The 18880-nt window shown below is 44.1% G+C and overlaps 1 protein-coding gene across 2 annotated transcripts in view; it reads left to right on the forward strand.

Annotated features, from left to right (window-relative positions):
• Window positions 1-18880, forward strand: part of ARID1A (AT-rich interaction domain 1A) — a 77904-nt gene that overhangs the window by 25879 nt on the left and 33145 nt on the right. For both annotated transcript variants that reach the window (XM_037882023.2, XM_043532282.1), the window contains exons 2-4: window positions 708-920; window positions 1705-2145; window positions 3398-3511. In XM_037882023.2, the coding sequence (XP_037737951.1) occupies window positions 708-920; window positions 1705-2145; window positions 3398-3511 (768 nt within the window). The remainder of the gene's footprint in view (window positions 1-707; window positions 921-1704; window positions 2146-3397; window positions 3512-18880) is intronic.

Raw genomic sequence — 18880 nt, forward strand, 5'->3', positions numbered from 1 at the left:
CTCCATCCTTTCCCTGGGCATGGCTCTAAAAGCTAATGAGGGCGTTTTATATTGTTGTGTTCCAAAAATTACACAAGAAACACGTAAAACACATTAAAAAGTGGAAATGCAACTTTACACATGTATTGGCGTGTACACATGTAGCACCACACTCTGAAATAAACGTCTGGATTAATGCAACAGTGAGGCTGAATTTAAATGCACAAAAGGCCAAATTAACTGCATGTAGAGGTATGCAAGAAACTATCAGTGCCAGGAGGTTGCTGTGGGAGCCATAGCCTTTTGACTTCTGTGCGTTTTTAAATTTTCTGCTGTAGCATTGTATTAACACAACTTTTTGCATTGAATTTAATTATTTGTGGTGTACTTGCTGCTTAAACCACACCCTGCTGTGGGAAAAGACCCTTCCACTGCTCTTTAGTCCCCCAGTTGGATATATCAACTGACTTCCCTTTCCCCTAATGACCCTTCTCTCTCCTTCCTTTCTCCAGGCCTCAGAGGAGATGGCAGAGTGTAAAAAGATTCCTCACAGCTGGGGATTAGTGCTGTGGGGAGTATCTGTAGGCCCTGTGTGCTTGCTTCTCCTCCAGAGAGTGATGCTGTCTTTTATAGTATGACTGCAGTTTTGTGGTTGTATGGGAGTAAGGATTGTATACGCCAATGTGATGTATATTCAGCTTGTATACATCTCATAACTTTCTTCACAGCCATCAAGCCCAATGGATCAGATGGGGAAGATGAGACCTCAGCCATATGGAGGAAGTAACCCGTACACACAGCAGCAGGCACCTCAGTCGGGGCCACAGCAAGGACATGGCTATCCAGGACAGCCATATGGGCCACAGACTCCCCAGAGATATCCCATGGGAATGCAAGGCAGGACACAGAGTGCAATGGGCAGCATCTCGTATGCACAGCAGGTAGAGCAAAAAATAAAACACCTCTCACGCTTCACCACAACCCATTCTTCTCTGACGAGCAGATGAGTGAACTCTTTTAAATATGGCTTATGAATGTGTGTGCTAACGGGACCAGTCTTAAACAAATTCAGCTGTGTACCGCTCTCAGTTATTGAGGTGAAAATAGTATTTGTTTAGGCTGCGTTGTGTTGTGGTTGGACTTAAACAGATGAATCCTTATGTGAAGGACAAGGATCTGTGGTGGTCTTGCTTTCCAGAGAGGTGACACTAGATCTTTAGTATCACAAGTGTAATGGGGGCGGGGGCGGAAGGGGAAACAGTTAATGGATTAAAACAGCATCTACACAAATCTGTAAACCAGAGCAGAGAGATAACTACTCCTCGGAGTAACAGAAACGTCAGGTTGGGGTGGCTCAGTGCTTCGTACAGTTGTCGTCTCCTCCTGATCTCTCGCAGAATGCAAAAGGCTGCCTTTGCCTTTGCACTGAGACTTCACTCTTTGGTGATTTACTTACATTTGAGGATGGACTAATAGACATCACAACAAAGTCCTTATGGGTCCATATTAAAGATCTGTTCTTGCCAGAGGGAATCTGGCACTCCACTGGCTTCCCTGTTTCCTCAGCGGCATACTCCTCTAGACAGCAGCGTTTCCATGACCTGTCCAGTTAATTGCCCAGCACAGCTGCCTGGGAGTCATGGCTGCAGGAACTCTGATTCAGATACGTTCTAGTGGTTTGTGGAATCTGTTTCTAACTTGCATGATTCTACTCTCCTTTTGTAGATTCCTCCTTATGGACAGCAGGGCCCAAGTGCGTATGGACAGCAGAGCCAGACTCCATATTACAACCAGCAAAGTCCTCATCCCCAGCAACAGCAGCCTCCATACTCTCAGCAGCCACCGTCCCAGACCTCTCACTCCCAGCCTTCTTATCAACAGCCGCAGACTCCGTCTCAGCCGCCGCAGCCTCCGTACCCCCAGCCGCAGTCCCAGCCGCCGCATCAGCAGTCCCCGTCCCCGTATCCCCAGCAGCAGCCCACGGCCCAGCAACATCAGCAGAGTCAGCCTCCATACTCCCAGGCACAGTCGCCCTACCAGCAGCAGCAACCACCTCAGCAAACCGCCGCCTCTGCTCTTTCCCAGCAGTCGTCTTCATACCCTCAGTCACAACCTCAGCCGCAGCAGCAGCCTGCGTACTCCCAGCAACGCTTCCCACCTCCACAGGTAGGACTTCTGCTGCTCGCTATCTCCTTCTGGGGGTAACTACGGGAGTTTGCAGAGCTTAGTTCTCTGTGCCTTTTAAAACCAGTGCACTCCTGCTAACCTATGATTAAACTAATACATGTATTGCCGTCTTAGCTCGGCATAGATCTGTATCTCCTCCGGCTGTGATGTAGAAATGAGATGGCTGAAGGCACAGAGGTGGGCTGCTATGCAGAGAAAGTCACCAAGGCTGTAGGGTTCAGAAACTACTGTTTGTACTTAGTGAATGCTGTTAATTGGCAATACCAGTCTAAAGGACGGGTCACTTGAATGGCTTTCAAACTGTGGTCCGTGGAATGTCTCCAGGTGGTCCGCAGAGCTGCAGTGCTTATCATAGTGATGACACACTTCTAGGTCTTCCAGAGATCACGCTTCCTGCTGCTTTTGTAGCCCAGTGCAAGACTCCCAAGACATTGGGAGCCTTTTTTTAATCACTGAAAGTAACAAGCTATCTGCGCCCTGAGTGGCTATTTTGTTGCTTGGGTGAGGCTTTTCCGTGTAAACTTATTCAGTGTACAGATGGGCCCCAAATTTGGGGGAGGAAGCAAATGAAGAATAGATACAAAGTGACCTGGAGAGGTCAGAGTAGCAGGGAATATAGACAGCTCTACGCTTGTGGGGAAGTGAAATACCCAGCACAAATATGAAATGGAGTTTTTAAACAAAGAGCAAGGCCTGTTACGTTAAAGGTAAAATTATCTTCATCTGCCTTAATGTTCTAATACTTAAGCATGGAGTTGTCTGAAAACCTTTGAAATTCACAATTTTTGTGAGGAAGATCAAAAATCTTGGCAGAACTTCTCAGAAAACTGTTCTGTTTTTGGACCAGCTCTATTAATATATGTAATTAATTGCCATAGTTTCCAGAGGAAAGGTATAGAAGTTAGGAGGAGAAAGTGCCTACAAGAGATCTTGGTTCTTAAACGGGCTGTATTGTGAAAAATAGAGCAATAGCTGGAAAATCACTATCTTTTTAGATTCCTAGTGCTGAAATTACTTCTAGCACGGACACTTGGCCTAGCTGTCCATCAGCAGCCTTGATCCTGTGTGGAGGCAGGGGATGCTAACTTAGTTCCTCTATTTTGTCTCCCTCCTTGTTTTGGGCAAATGCCCTCGAGTGGTACATAAACTGTTGCCTCCTTGTTGCTGGAATACTCCAAGACTGCCTGCTATGGAGTCCATATTTCACTTCTGTCTTTTCTTTGTGTTTCAGGAGTTATCTCAAGACTCATTTGGGTCCCAGGCATCATCTGCCCCCTCAATGGCTTCCAGTAAAGGACAAGAAGATATGAACTTGAATCTTCAATCAAGGCCCTCCAGCCTGCCGGTGAGTGGTGAGGCTGTCTGTAAGTGACTGGTGTGAGGAAAGAAGCTCACCAGGATCACTAGTACTGACTGGGATCACTAGTACTGACTGGTAGTGTTCCAGATGGAAGCAGGTATAGAGGCTGCCTATGCTTCTTGCTTTTAGTCAATAGCTTCTGATTTTCCCCTGGAGATTAGATATAACTTCCAAAAGTAATGAAGCTGAGGGTAAACTTTTTTTAACCTTAGAAGCCCTGGCCTAAATATTTGACTGGCACTCTGGGATGCTTATGTTTCTTGCTGAAGAGAACTGATCACTAGGGCAGCCTCTGGTTTTGTCCTTTTTAAAATATAGGGGTGCAGTGGCTGGCTTGTTTGGTTTTTTTTGTTGTGTTTTGTTTTTGCATTCCAATTTAGCCCAGTATTACATGTATGTTAATAGTCTAGTAGAATTGTAGCCACTACCTATGTGTCAGTGGATTATTATTTGCTGATTTGTACACCTTGGGTCCAACATGACTGAACAGATTGTGAATAAGACAGGTTACTTAGTACCTGGAGTTAGCTCCTTTCACTGCAGCCAGGACAGTAGTTTCCTCTTAACTCCAAATCTGCTTGTTTTGTGGGGGTTTTTTAAAACATTTGAACTATTATATAATTTGTAAACTTACCAGATTTTTGGGACAACATTCTGGCCGCTTGTTGAGCGAGATGTGTCTCTTATCTTGGTTTTAAACTTCCTAGAATGTAGCAATTTAGTGGGGAGGGTTGATACATTTCTCCTTTAAAGGTCTGGAATGGGCTGACCAAGCACATCCATGCCTATGGCTCAAAAGAAGAGTTTGAGCTGTTGAACTCAGTTTGATTTCACTGAAGAATTATTTTTGACTTATAATCAGATGGAAGTTCTTTTCCTTTAGCATCTAGGATAAAGCTCCTTCCTAAACTGCAGTTGGATTGGTCAAAGGAGAATGAGTTGTGTGCATAGCAGAAGTTATTCTTGCTCTCAACAGTAGCATCTAGTTTTTTGGTCTGTGGTGAGCCCTTCTAAACAGGTCCATGGATCATGGGGGCAAGTTATGTCATCAAAATACAGATCAGACTCTTAAGTTTGATAACAAAATGGGTTAATTTTATTTTGGTGTTGGCTACTTTTGGACCCTGATTCCAAAGATTAATTTTGTTCTGAGGTGTTGAGAATCTTTAAACAGCATGTTTTTTTCCACTCCAAGTCCTTCTTTATGACCCATCTTCTGTCTTGCAATGTAGGGAAAGTGTAGCTATTGAAGAAATCACTCTGAATCTGAGCAGTGGAGTGTCATGATTAGTAGCACTGTTGATGCTGTCTCCATGAATCCTTCCAATCAGCTCCATCTGACTCAGATTATAGGGGTGAATTGTTCTCTTTAGCAGAAGTGGCTCCTGCTCAGAGCCAAGTGGAAGTTTGTTTTTGTGGTGTTATGGATAAATGTGGTCTCTCCTTGAGCCCTCTTCAAATTCACCTTCAAAGTGGCTCTATTATGGAATAGCGGAATTGGAAATGTGGGAGTTCTGTCGTGTTTAGAAGCTTGAATTTTAACGTATCCATCAGTGTCTGATGTGTACTTAAGCTTCCCATGTGAGAAATCTCTTCTAGACCTCTGTAGCGTATGGAACTCAATCCAGTGTTGCGTTAGGTGTTCGCTCTGTGTAAGACCCAGTGTTCTATTTTAACCAAACATTTTTACAGCCTTTCAGTCTCTGACTTTCAAGGATTAGGTAGTGAAATCAAAGGCCGTCAGTCAGTCTGTCAGTGGCTTCCTAGAGCCTGGTACCCATCCTTTTTCTTTTCTTTTTTTCTTTTTTCTTTTGTGTGTGTATGTACATATGTCTGTGTGTGTGTCTGGGGTATGTATGTGTATAAATTTGTAGATATGCAGGATTTAAAAAACAAACAAAAAAACTACCTCCATTTTTGTTTCCCAGAATTCCATCTCCTGTTAACATGAAGGGAATTGTTAACCCTAGCTTTAAGGTGAACACTCTTGTCTACTTACTGTCTGATGCACATCCAGTTTTGTCTCAAAGAACTTCTGTATCTGTAAAAAGGGAACGTTTGCGGGTGTTTAATATTATCTACCCATTTTTGTTCCAATAGGCAACTTTTCCCTTGGCTTCTGTAATAGCTTAATATGGAGTCCTTGTTAGGGATATTTTTCTGTTAAAGTGTAAATATACGCTTTTCATTCTTCTCCCCGTGTCCTTCAAAGTTGGATGGTCAATTAGGGATTTTGGATTCCCCCATAATAGAGTAACTTTCCCAAGCAGCCGTATAAGTGCCTTATAGAACCATAGGTAGTACTGTGGCCTTTCACGTTTGAAAGTTTTAGGTGCTTCCCTAAGATCAATAAGCCCTGCAGAGTAGCCACTGTTGTGCACCTTGGTAACTGGCAACCTGTGAAATGCAGCTTCTTAATTACTGACCTGTAGAGCAGCTCTGGCTAAAGTGAATACTGCTGTTTTCTAGGTCTCTCTGCTTAGGAGGTATTAAATATATTTAAAGGCTTTTTTTCTTAATTGCATAAGGGCCAGAGTTTCCATATGTCTCCATCAGACTTAGTGCCTGTGTTGAAACTTTAGGCAGTGAAGGGGGAAACACTTTAAAAAATAAGAAAAAAAGGAAGTCAGTCTCCGAGGTACTTAACCATAAGTCTAATAGGAATGTCCAGGCTATGTGGCACTTCTTGCCAGTCTAGTCAAGATCTCTCTGAGGAATGTGTAGCTGGTCTCTGGTGGTGATGGTCTAGGAATCTGTTCAGTAACTTTAGAGAACTAATCTTTGTATCATTCTCTGATGTATGTTTCTTTCACTGCTGTGAGAATCTGAAATAGAGGAATGTTGCAAGAGATTGAAATTCATTTCACAGACTTATCTAATGCTTTGTTTGCTCATCTGTAGATTGCAAAAAATGTCTGGCCTTCCACTTTGGTTCACAAGTTATTGGGCTTTTATAGGGTAAGTCCTTCTTTCTGGTCTCTCTCCCCCTTTCTGAAGAGTAGACTTGAAAAGCATGTGAGTAAATATACTGTGGCTACCCAGTGACACAGATGTCTTTTAAAGCAGTGGCAGATCCAGGTAGGTGCCTGGCAAAGGCAACTTTCCCTACAATAGTCTGGGTGAAGAATTTTTCTGAAGAATTCTTTGATTCCTAGGGAGTCTCCATCAGCAATTCACTTAACTAAACTTAGATAACTCTTTTGTGTATGGGAGGGACAGTGTGTAGTCTTAGTGTCTAGAGGTAATAAATGGTGTAATCATTAGTATAAATTTCTTCCTCCTAGGGGATCCTAAACCTCTGATCATCAGCAAGAGACTCTCTCTGGCAAGTAGCAGCCAGTTTGTTTGGTGTTCAGCTTCTTGAGACCTTGACTCTTGCAGAATCTGAGTACCATATCTCCAGCTATTAATTACAATAGCTGCTCTCTGGTTTGGGAGGAGTTGGCTTTCAGCAGTGTTTAGGTGAAATCAGAGAGCTCTCTTCTGTGCCATGCGTGGATCCTTTCTTCTGTTCCCTTCCTCTTGTCTCATCTTGAGTTATAGACATCCTCAGTAGGACTGGAGCGGGAAATGGCAGGTCAATGTCCCAAAAAATACTAATTTTCCCTTACGTGAGACGTTAATCCCATGCAGAGTTTATTGCACAACCTTCACAAACCTAGTGGCAGTGTATTCTCCTAAAGCATACTTCATAAATAAGAGTTGCAGTTTACTCTAAGGGTTAGAAACATGGTTGAAAGTGCGGGGATGTGAAAGGTCTAATAGCTGCTTCATTCATCTCTTCTCCTTTCCCTTCCCTTGATTTCCACCTCTTCCTCTTAATTAGCCTCTTCCTTGATTGGTGTTCTCAATATCTATGTAGTATGGTGGTAGGTTTAATGTTTCTGCTTCATCTGAAATATGACTGAGCATCATTATCCAAAGGGCTGTGTGTTAAAGTCTAGGCTAGGAATTTTTTTTGCAGAAGGTCCTGAATTCTTAAATCAGTGTTTTGTGTTGTTTTTTCCCCCTCCTGTTAGGGATCTTGATAGTCTGTTTCCTCCTCCTTTGTCTCAAGTTGGTTTTCTTGCTTACCGACACTCGATTTTGGGCAGTTCTCTTGGAACCTTAGAGAATTATGTGGTTAGAAGATGGAATTGTTAGGAGCTTGAAGAAAGATGTAGAAATGAAGGCGTTCCTGTGTCAGAAGAACGGATATGTTGGTGGCCTGGTAGGGAACTCGGAGACGCTTTACTTCTAGTTTTGTAGGAGGCATCAGAATATGGAATTAGAATGTGGGGCCAGATCCTCAGTGGGTGCTGCTCCATTGATAAAGCTATGCTGATTTTTTTTTTTTTACTCTAGTTGACAATCTCGCCTGTATCGTCCGCCAGTAATGACTAATGTGTGCATTTATTCTTTTGCTAGACTGCATTTTGTCTCTCGCCTTGTTCCAATAAGTGCACGCTGCGCTCTAATCCTTGTAGCCCTAAATTGCTGCTAGGTTTTCTGTGCCAATAGAAACTTGCTCCTATTTAAACTTGGCTTTCTCTTGTTTCTGCAAACCAGCCCTGTACTTGTCCATGAGGGCAGGAGAGCTGAATGTTGTGGTTAACCTGGTGAAGCCAAACAAGTTTCGTGGTGGTTTCAGGTTGGTTTGCTGAAGGGACTCCGACTTCTTCCGTTTATGAGGAACCGTGGTAATATTTCAGGTTGGGCATAAAGTATTGCACCCCATAAACAGGTATAGGGTGGCTTCCCTGTCAAAATGAAAATGGTGGAAAACTAATCTTCAGGTAGGAACACGTTTTGATCGCCTCTTCAGTTTATGAAGGTGAGATAATCTTCACCCAAGCAGAAATGTTTACATAAAATTGAGGGGGAGGGGGAAAACTTCAGAGCAACCATGAGTGCCGGTGCCCGTCTGCAGTTTCAGCATCTGATGAGCTGTTTGACTTTACTGTAAAAGGTGACTTCTGGTCCTGGCAGCTCTGCCCTAAGAGGAATAAATAGGGTATCGAGTCACCGGGGTTGAGAGTCCACGGCTTGGTTTTGAGTGCAGGAGGAGGGGAACTGCAAGTATACAATAGGTTTAAATAATTTACTGGAGTCCTGGTTCAGGACTGGCTTGGAAGAGTTTTTGTAAAAACTAAGTGCAGCTGTGTGCTGCAGCCGTCCCTGGCTTACTGGTTGTCCTGAAGGACCTTAATGAGAGCTCCTAAAAGCGCTGAGACCTAATTTGGAGAACATCAAGGGACAATTGTTGACATACCTAGTAATTTATTACTTTTCCAAGTGCAGAGCCCTAGCTGTGGTATTGGGACACTCTGGCTTAGATTTCAGGGTATTTTAAAGCTGATCTTCTTTGATCCTGCAGTTTAGTAGCTGCATATACTGATCACTCACTTGCCACTGGATGTTTGGGGTAAAAGGTCTTTCACCTTTTTGAGGACAAATGAGAATTCAAAAACCAAATCTCACTTTTCACCTTCACTATGGCTTCGTACTTTTGCAGTCTCGATCATTTTCGTTCAAACTGGATAATAGTTTTGGGGAAGGGGTGAAAAGCGGCCCTGCTCTCCTGTTGTGTGTGGTGTGGCAGTCTGGGAATTATTTGGCTCTTCTCTACCTCCTTGCTACCCCAAATACTTAGCATCCGTTTATTTCTTGGCATCTGGGGCGTGTCAGGAAGTGCTGGTGGGATTAACTAAATTTACCATTATTTCCACTTTTCAGTCTGTTTCTTTCTCTCTTCTCCCTCTCCCTTTTATATTTGTAAGTACTGAAAGGTAGAATAATTTGTGAGTTCAGTCAGCTGTGTCTGTGAGTAAAATGTCATCTTCTGCACAATCCCCCTGACTGAAAATAATCAGAACAGCAAACTAAATTATGGCTAAAAGCTGACTTGAGGAAGTTGCTGCTGGGGGAAAAAAGCCACAGATGTCTTTATTTGAATGTTAGGTGCTGAAGACCAAGTGCAGAGCCAGACTGGTAACTTGGAGGGAGAAATAGACATTCGGAGTTTAAATCTAATAGTGAACTCAGTCAGCTTCCTTCCCTGTTGAGGCTTCCTGCTGAACATTTTTTTTGTAAACTTGTTTGTTTCTGGACTTTTGGCTCCTATTTCTGACTACAAGCCATTGAAGAGGACCAGCAATGTATAAATGTCAGAGCCATTTGGCACTTTTATGCTATCGTGACTGGGCACCACAGAAATGTTTAGATGGGAAACACTCCTGTAACTTGTCCCAAAGTGTGCAATTCCTGAAATCCTATGTCTGGTGCTTCACAAAGTTTCCTACAAAGCCTGTTTTGACAATGGGAGTTGAATGAATCCCCCTGTATCAACTTTTGTCAAAGTTTCCTCGTTAATTCTTCTAGGATTTTTTTTTTTTTTCTCTGCTATGGTCTTGTGGCTGGTAACACTTTCGTGCTATTTCTCTGGAGCCCTGAGCTTCTCTGAGCTTTGGGGTTTTTGCGGGGGTTTTGTTTAATAGCTCTTTATGGGCTTGAGAAAGGTGTTGAATGCCACTAGCACCTCTAGGACAAAGTCTAAAGACAAGGTGGGTGAATATCTTTTACTGGACCAACTTCTGTTGGTGTGAGAGAGACCAAGCTACATGGACCCCTTCCTCATGACTGGGAAAGGCACTCCGATCCAGGAAAGGTACCTTTCCAAGATCTCTTTTGTAGCTCGAAAGCTTGCCTCTCTCACCAACAGGAGTTGGTCCAATAAAAGAGATTACCTCACCCACCTTGTCTCTCTAATATCCTGCGACCCAGTGCTACAGCAGCACTGCATGATCTTTTAGTCACTCTTGTGACATGTTTTCTGTGTGTGACCTGCTTCTCCAGGTTGCTTTGCTATTTGTCCATGTGGCAATTTCTCTCCTCCCACCCCTCCCTCCAGTTTTGGACTAAGCTAGTCTAACCCGGTGTTTAGGAGGAAATTCCCCACCCCCACTGCTGTATCAGCCATGGCTGTTCTGAACAGCGCTGAACGCTGCGCGTTCGGTTTCTCTCTGCCGGGGTAGCCAATCCGCTTCCACCTTGTAAATCATGCTGCTCTGAGCCACTGATGCAGTTTGCTTTCCCTCTGCTTCGTGCTGGAGCTTGTGCTTGCAGCAGATTTCTCTATGCTCGATCCAGGGCCCGTTTCCTGTTTCTATTCTGGTCGTTGGTGGCTCAGCTCTGCTTCCTGCCTGTATATGTTACACAGATTCCCCTAACTGCTGGAGCCTTTTGTTTTCATAGGAACAATTTCAATTAGCTTGTTTTATATTTGTTAGTTTTCTACCTCCTCTGAGGAATGACAGAGTTTGTCTGAAAGACAGTCTTGTTTCTTACTCTTTACAATATGCTTTTAAGCCTGGCTACAGTAAATAGGCAGGTCAGTGTTTAATCAGGAAATTGCTGTAGGATGACCCATTCTGATCTTGGATTCCTAACAATAGTGGTTTTTTTTTTTTTTTTTTCCTCCCCCCCTCAGTCAGATACAGCCAATGAAAACGTGTGGCCGTTATTTTGCACCCTAGAAGGAGCTCTAGAGTCTAGTCTTTGAAAGATGGCCTGTTTAGTTTGAAAGCTTCTCCAGGGAGGTCTGTTGCAAAGTGAGGAGACCTGTTCCCTTTTGCCACTGGCTCAATCTGCAGAAGTCTCCCTCTGGCAGTCTGATGTGTTGGGAGGACGAGTCTCGGCAAAAGACACTAACCTCTCACTGGAGGGTTGAAGAAAGGTGGGAGGGGCAAGGAGAACATGTGCTCATTCTTCTGCTCTCCGCACAGGACGGTTAAGGGATAAATAGAGGTGGGTAACTTTTTGGCTGGTGATTGTACAGGCTTTAGTACCATCTCACCTGAGCTCTCAATTGACAGGCAGCATCGTCATGTAAATACACCCATGGCATTCAGGACTGACTTCTCCTGGGAACTAATGCATGCAAGTTACAAGCGTCCTGGGAGAAAATTGCCCCCATGTGGTTCTCATGGGAGTGGGTGTATGTGTTTGTGTGTAGAGTAGGGTAGGATCAAGGGTCAGCTTCCTTAGCAAACTGTCTGCTCTGCCCCCTTCTGGAGGCATCGGTTGCTTTGCTGGGGCTGTCCACGTCCTTACTGATGTAGGATTTGCAGTGTGACTTCAGACAAGCTCCCAGTAAGGAGCAGAAGAGGAGTTGTTTGATTGATTTTTATTATTTTTAATCGGGTCTTTATCCAGGAAGGAAGAAACCTCTTAAAGAGGCTGTTGAGTTTCCTGAAATGGCAAGAAAGACGTCTCTGGTAATTGACTGTTCTGGCAACCTCTGGGGCTAGTACTCGGCAATCGGCAATGCATGGAATGGGCTGGGTTGCCATGGTTATACTCACTTTTTCCCCCCCTTGCCCACGCTCACTCCTGTAAACTGATGGGGAAGGAGAATTTCCTAGATTAAATACCTCAGTTTCCCAGCTGGCCTAGCCCATCCAGATCAACAGCATAATATAGGGATGCGCTGCTGGACTGGTTTCTCAGAGCGAAAGTGCCTTCGTTGTGAACACACAACTCTGTGCCTTTAGAAAGCCCCAGAAGGGCTGCTACAGAGTTAATTGCATGGAAGTGACAGCCAGCAAGGAAATGGGGACGGGTGTTTCAGTGGCCTGGTTCAGAGGAGGGAAATGCAAGGTATGTCTGGCTTACAAACATTTGATGCTGGTTTTGTGTGTGTGTGTTTTTTTTTGTTTTGTTTTGTTTTTTTTTTTTAAATTCCAAATCCCCTTCCCATCCCCCATGAACTGTCTTACTCAAATCTTACTTTCAGGGGTATTGTGCTGTGCTCGCTCAGTTTTTGGTACAGTCCTTCTCAAAATTCAATGTGTGGGCCTAGAGCCTTGTACATCTCCTACAGTTTTTTGAATTCCTGACTTTGCTGCATTTCTTTGCCCACCCAAACCCATGTGTGGTTGGCATGGTGGTGTAATCACATGCGGAGATGACTAAATGCATCTGGAGTCTGAACTGAACACATCACAGATGAAGAATGCCTTGCAGATGATGAGGAAGCAGGGCTGGGAACTCATATCCTTAGGGGTAGAGCGAAGGGGTTAACTTTCTATATAAGGGCAGAGTCTTGACCTCGGATGAGACAATGCATCTTTTGTAGGTAGAGGATGAGGTGCATTTGAAAACAAACAAACCTAAAACACAAGGTTGTGCTCAGTCACTTGAGAGTTGTACCACTCTTTTTTTTTCATTTTCCTTCCCAAGTCCACAAGTTGGACCAGCGTTCTTGACTAAAGTGGTATAGATATGTCTCCCTCCAGAACATGAAAGTGTTGCTGGGAGCATCCTCTAGCAGAAAGATTACTTGAATAGTCACTCTTGCCACTAACCACATCCAGGAGTCACCTGTGCTCTTTCCACAGCCTCTTCTGCTCTGACCTGTTTGGGGATCAAAAAGTTTGGCTTGGGAGTTGAGTCCTGGTCCCTTCATTTGTGCTGCCATCCATTTGCTGGGGCAACCTTTGTGATGAAACAGTTAAATAACGAATATTAATCAGAATATAAATCTAATTACCTTGGCAAGCCAGGAAAAGCCAAAATAGGAGCATTTTCCCCCACTGCTTTGAACATTTCCCATCTTACATTAATGCTAATTAAATGTTAGAGTGCTTTGTAGAAACTAAGAGGGGTCCTCAAAGGGTTAAATGTAAGCTAGTTTTGCTGTTGTATTTCCCAGGAACTTGCGGAAGAGATCAGCACCCAGCATTCCCCGAGGAGGGAGAGAATGCTGGCCTCCTAGATGGTGGGTTTTTCCTTCAGCGACATCTTGTTCCGTGAATGAATCACGTTATTCCTTCCTCTTACTTTCTGCTGCCACTGTAGCTTTGAATTTCTCTTTTTGAGGGGAGGGGGAGAACATGGGGTTTGCTTGGCTGCTCAGTGTTTGTGGGGTGTGTGTGTGTGTGTGTTTAATTTTATGGGGGGGGGACGTAGAGAAGAAGGGGGGGTGTAGAGCAGAAGCAGGAGAAGAAGGGGTGGTGTAGAGCAGAAGCAGTAGATGTGATTTGAAGCTCCTGCTGAGCAGATCTGTGGGAGTGGAGTATCGACCTCTGAAAAATCAATGGCTGCTGCAGTAGCAGTGCTGGGCGTTTTGCAAGGTCTCCCGTTGCAGGAATGTAGTAAAGCCAGCAGCACCTTTCTCTCTCTCTCTCCCTCCCCCTGGATTCTGTACCCAATCTCCACCAAAGCAGCCAGACCCACCTAGATTTGCTGAGGTGGATTAGAACAGCACCTTATTTTTGCAATTGAGTAAAATTTCTCGTGCGAGGCTGAGCCCCTCCTCCTGGCAGCCTCCTTTCCAAACGCTCCTTCCCTGCGCTGCAGCTAGAGCCAGCAGCTTCTACTAGTTTGTCTGAAGCCATCCTGGAAGAGTGAGCTTTTCAGAGACGGAAACGGTACAAAGATCTCTCTGCCATATTCTAGTCCCTGTCCTGGAACAGTTGCTTGGCAGCGCTGATACTCTGGAGAAGCTCAAACCTCCTCGTGGAGGAAGAGAAGGAAAAATGGCTTGTCCATAGAACAAAAAAGGAGACTGAATACCGAGGAGTTTCATTTAGTTACCTTTTTAGCCTTTAGTTTTTCTTCCCTTTTGGGCCGGGGGGGAATGAGTGACACAATTTTAAAGACTGGTTGGATGGAGTAACTCCCACGTGGTGGGACTCAGAGTATTTTATGCATCCTTTAGTTTGCAACCACGATCTTACCGCTCTTTCTTCCCCAAAAGATGCTGTGTGCCCTCCAGGGAGGAACCTGGAAACTGTCTAGTTTGTAGGTGCTCTCTCATGGTCCTTGTTCAAATCAATAGATCTCACTCCCAGTGGAGCTCGCAGTGACACATTTGGGAGGGTGGAAACCTGATTTGTCAGTTCTATTTAAATCTCTCTTCTGGTTGCTGATGGTTAAAACTTTTGAAAAGGGATGCAGGGGAAAGGGGGCGGCTATGAACCAGGTGCACTAATATCTGCTCATGGCGCACTGCATAGGACCGGGCTATGGTGGTGCTGATTTCTTCCTCCCAGTATGAGAAACAGGGAATGCCTGGAAAGTCACCTTCCTCCCCAAGGTTGTTACGGTTCCGAAAAAGTGAAGTATTTTTTTCTAGTTTAATGAATGGAAAAAACACATTTTGGGAGCATAACTAATGTAATGGAAGAAAGCAGTTTGGGGTGGAGGGGGCATAACCCTGTACTGAAGTGTGCAGCTGTACTTCATTTATTTTGGGGTATTAATTTTGTTAGAAATTTCTGTTTAAAGGTGACTGGAGAATACTGATAAGCACTCCTTCCTAGCATGTGTATACATATAAATAACTCTCGTCTAGTCCCACTTCCCAGAGCTATTGGCTAACTATAAATTTCACTTCTTTAAGATTCCTCCCTCTGCCCCCACCCAAAAAGGATGGTTGTGGGATGGACAGTAACCGTCTTTGTCAGCAGGAGCTCTGAGTTTAGTCTTGGGGTACGTCTACACTTCAATTAAAAAATACACAGCATTGAGTCTCCGAGCCCAGGTCATTTGACTTGGGCTCGTGGGGCTAAAAATTGCAGTGTAGACGTTTTGGGCAGGAGCCTAGGCTCTGGAGCCTGGCGAGGGGGGTGGGTCTCAGAGCCCAGGCTCCAGCCTGAGCCCAAACATCTGCACTGCAATTCTTTAACCCTGCGAGCCCAAGTCAGCTGACCTGGGCCAGCTGCAGTCGATGTACACTGGGCCTCCAAAAACATTCTAGACTTAGAGACAAGCCTATGAATATGAGATTCTGCACCCCCTTTCCTCTCCCCCATGTTTTGGCTTAGGAATGATGAGCATCTAGAAGGTGCTTCTGGTGCCATGAAGAATGGCCCATTATCCTCCACACAATAGCCTGTTGTCAGAGAGTGGAGGTAGTTTAATGGCCTCCACTCCACAAATGGCAAGTTTGTATACTTTTAGGTTAGAATTGGGGTTGCTGGAAATCTGCGCGTTGTGGTTTTTGGTATTTGAATAATTTCTTTTTCTTTTTTTCCGCCCCCCTCACAGCGCTTTTCAGGTCTGTGTAGTGCTTTCCTGTGCAGTCCATGTCCTAGAACTGGCCTGCTTTTTTTTAGGACAGAAATGTCATGAATCAGTTTGCAGTGAATTGAGTGCTTGAGACAGTTGTCAGAGTAGCAGCCGTGTTAGTCTGTATCCGCAAAAAGAAAAGGAGTACTTGTGGCACCTTAGAGACCAACAAATTTATTTGAGCATAAGCTTTCGTGAGCTACAGCTCGCTTCATCGGATGCATGAGACAGTTGTGTTAATAGTATAGTTAGAACTTTAATACACACAATGGGTACAGTCTGGGCAGAGGCAGTAGAGGTCTATGCGTGCCCTTGCCAGTTTGCCTGAACCCTAACCTAACACTACTGCCTTTCACTCCCAAAGGGTAGTTAAGTCTCATGGCCTCTCCAGTGCTCTTGTCTAGTCTTCTCAGCCTGCAAAGAACAAAGTTTTATTGGTGGACATGTGTCCACTAGGAAGTGGACTGAGACCTACCAGTTCCTTTTACCTAGTCTAATAAACCGCAATTCTGTAAGTATTTCTGGTCACTGTTGTATGTTAGGTTTGCTCTGGGGGAGAGAGGAGAATCTTTAGCTATCTATTTAGGGTGTTTTACAGTCTTTTTATGCTATTCTGGCAGAGCAAATGTACCTCGGTGGCAGCTGAGCATCTGGCCTGCGCTGCTTAAATGAGAGCATTTAAGTGATTGCAGCTACTGTAGAAAGTGAAGTTCACACAACGCTAAGATGAACACGGAATGTTCCTCTCTCTGACTGGCTACAGATGCAGTAATTCAGCCAGTTCATTTGCTGTGAATGAAAAATCAAAAAGATGAGAAAATTCTCTCCACTATAATTCACCAACAAACACTTGGACTTAATTGATACATAACTTCTAAAAAAGTTAATAGAACTCTAACTTGTATATAAAGTATTCAGGTAAGGAAATCAAAATTAAAACGTGTACCCCATCCTTAATTCTGCCCCTCAACTCTAACCTGTCTTCCAAGTAATTAGACCCACCCCCAAAAGTGAACTGTTTTTTGTAAGTGAATTACAATAGTATGTTATGGTGTGGTGTTGTGTCATGAGATACCCAGCACTTAGGGACGTGGGGACATCAGGTCTGCTTTGCAGAGTATCTCATATATGGGGTTCACCCTTGAATGTAGTGTTAATGGGGTACAATGAGGTCTCCAGACCGTAGTGGGGTAGTAAATGGGGTGGCATGTGGAATGTAAAATGGAAGATACAGCAGTCTGCAATAGAGAGGAAGGAATGGGTCTAAAGCTCGTAAGTAGCGGGGAGATCATAGTTTGCTGGGCAGCTCTGTAGCTTTCTGTGGTATAGTGGACTGGAGGAGGTTGGGTCTGTGAAGCATATTTGAATATGAAATTGGTGGGGGTGAGAACAGGAGACTATGGTATTGAAGACATTTGTAGTTCTTGAGTGCTTGGAAAGGAAGTTGCAGAAAAATGAAGAAACTTTAACATAAAGCAGGTGTTTCAATTGACGAGAAGTGGTAAGGATGCTTGTCCATTTTCAGAAAAGCCAGAGAATAAGAATAGGATGTTCTAATAATTCCCTCATTAGTCCTTTTTCAGACTTCAGAAGCCCCTTTTGGTTTTGCCTGTGGAGTTTACTAGTGTCTGTGTGGAAGCGGTAAGCTCTACCATGTTTCTCCAGTTTGTAATTGTCTTGAACCCTAGTTATTGACTTAATGGTGCCAACAAGGATTGCGGGCATCACACAGTCCTTAGAAGGTGAAGTGTCTGTAGTGCTCAGCGTAGAGCACATCAAACAGTCTGTAAGTACCATATAGACTGCTGTGTGGAACCCTTATTCTCCAGGTCTGGGACTATAAACCTTGTGACTCTGCAGGCATTGCCTGCAGACCTTAAAAGCTCCGTGCATAACGTTGTATAGCTTATATAATAGAACCCCCAAAAAGTTGAGGACCAAGTGGAATTTCTAAACAGGTTGTTTTTGAGCTGACCATACTAAAGAAGACTTCTGGAATTGTGTGTGTGGGGGGTGTGTTTTGGGTATGGTTTTGTTTTGTTGTGTTTTTTTTTTTTGTCCAAGTTCTGTATCTTAAATACTTTATTTCATTAATGTAAAACTTGCCCCAAAATACACTCTTCTGGCTAGAGAACAAACCAGGGGAAAAGCCAAACAAAATTTTCCTCTTTAAAAAAAATAGATGGAGTCAAAAATCAGGCTTTATTTATAATTGCGTAAAAAGCTTTACAACTTTCACTATTGGTTGGGTTTTGTAACACAATCTTCAAGTCTAAAGCATATCTAGAACAAATAGAGGGAAGGTGTAGAGGCTCCACCATGGATGAATGGGTAAGAGTGACTTTGTCAACTTTTGGACTTTTGGGAATCGGGGACAGGCATGGGTCTGTCCATCTCCCATTATAAGGTAGAGCAGCACCTGGTGCTCTAACTAAAGCTTGTGATGCAAGAGTCCGTAGTAGCTAGAGCACGGTGCATCCTGGCTATGCCCCTTCCCTTTTCAACCCACTTTTTCTATGCCCTTACCCTGGGGACTGTGTGGGGCGGTATTAGACAGATGTAATTTCCATGTGGTGCAATTTGTTGACTTTGGCCCCTTTACTTTGGACCTTCTATGGTACTCTGGCAGACTAGCCCAGACTCTGGAGAATTACTATCCTAAGCTTAAGTATTTTTTGTTGATCCATCCTGATATTTGCTTAACAAATGAACTAGTGTCTGATAGTGAGAGATGGTGATTCCCTTTTCATATAAAACAAGAACCTTTATTTTGAGCACAAACTACCATAAGCAGCTTCCTCTTATTGGTCATGCTAGGACTTGCAGCTCCCACCCTGAGAAAGACAAGTCCCCCTGCCCCTCCTCCTTTGGGTGTTGAATTGTGTGATTTCAGGCATGGTTTTGTTGTGGTGTGAAAAGGTTTTAGCTGCCCGAGTCCCTGTTTGTCAGCAGAGCTGACAAACCCGTGCTGGCATGATCTAGGATTGGGCAACCAATTGCAGCTGGAACAGTTATCATTTCAGAGTCCCTGTGGGCTTCCGCTATCAGGTCACATCCCAAAATAACACTGGGCAGTATTTCAAGTGAAGAAACTAAGGCTTTGGGGCTGCAGCCAGCCTGGAGTGTGAGATTCTGTGTGAAATAGTTGGAATCCCTCCAGCGTTTTTGATCTGCATGGCAGATGAGCAATAAACTGCATAAAAAACACATTGGAAACACGTGAGGAAATTCTCCAGACCCTGACGTTTCCTTCAAGTTGGCAGAGTTACTGTTGTTGATCCTCACCTCCTGTCTCTCATTGTG

Source organism: Chelonia mydas, chromosome 19 (genome assembly GCF_015237465.2).
Source record: "Chelonia mydas isolate rCheMyd1 chromosome 19, rCheMyd1.pri.v2, whole genome shotgun sequence".
In the NCBI taxonomy this organism is placed as follows: domain Eukaryota; kingdom Metazoa; phylum Chordata; order Testudines; family Cheloniidae; genus Chelonia; species Chelonia mydas.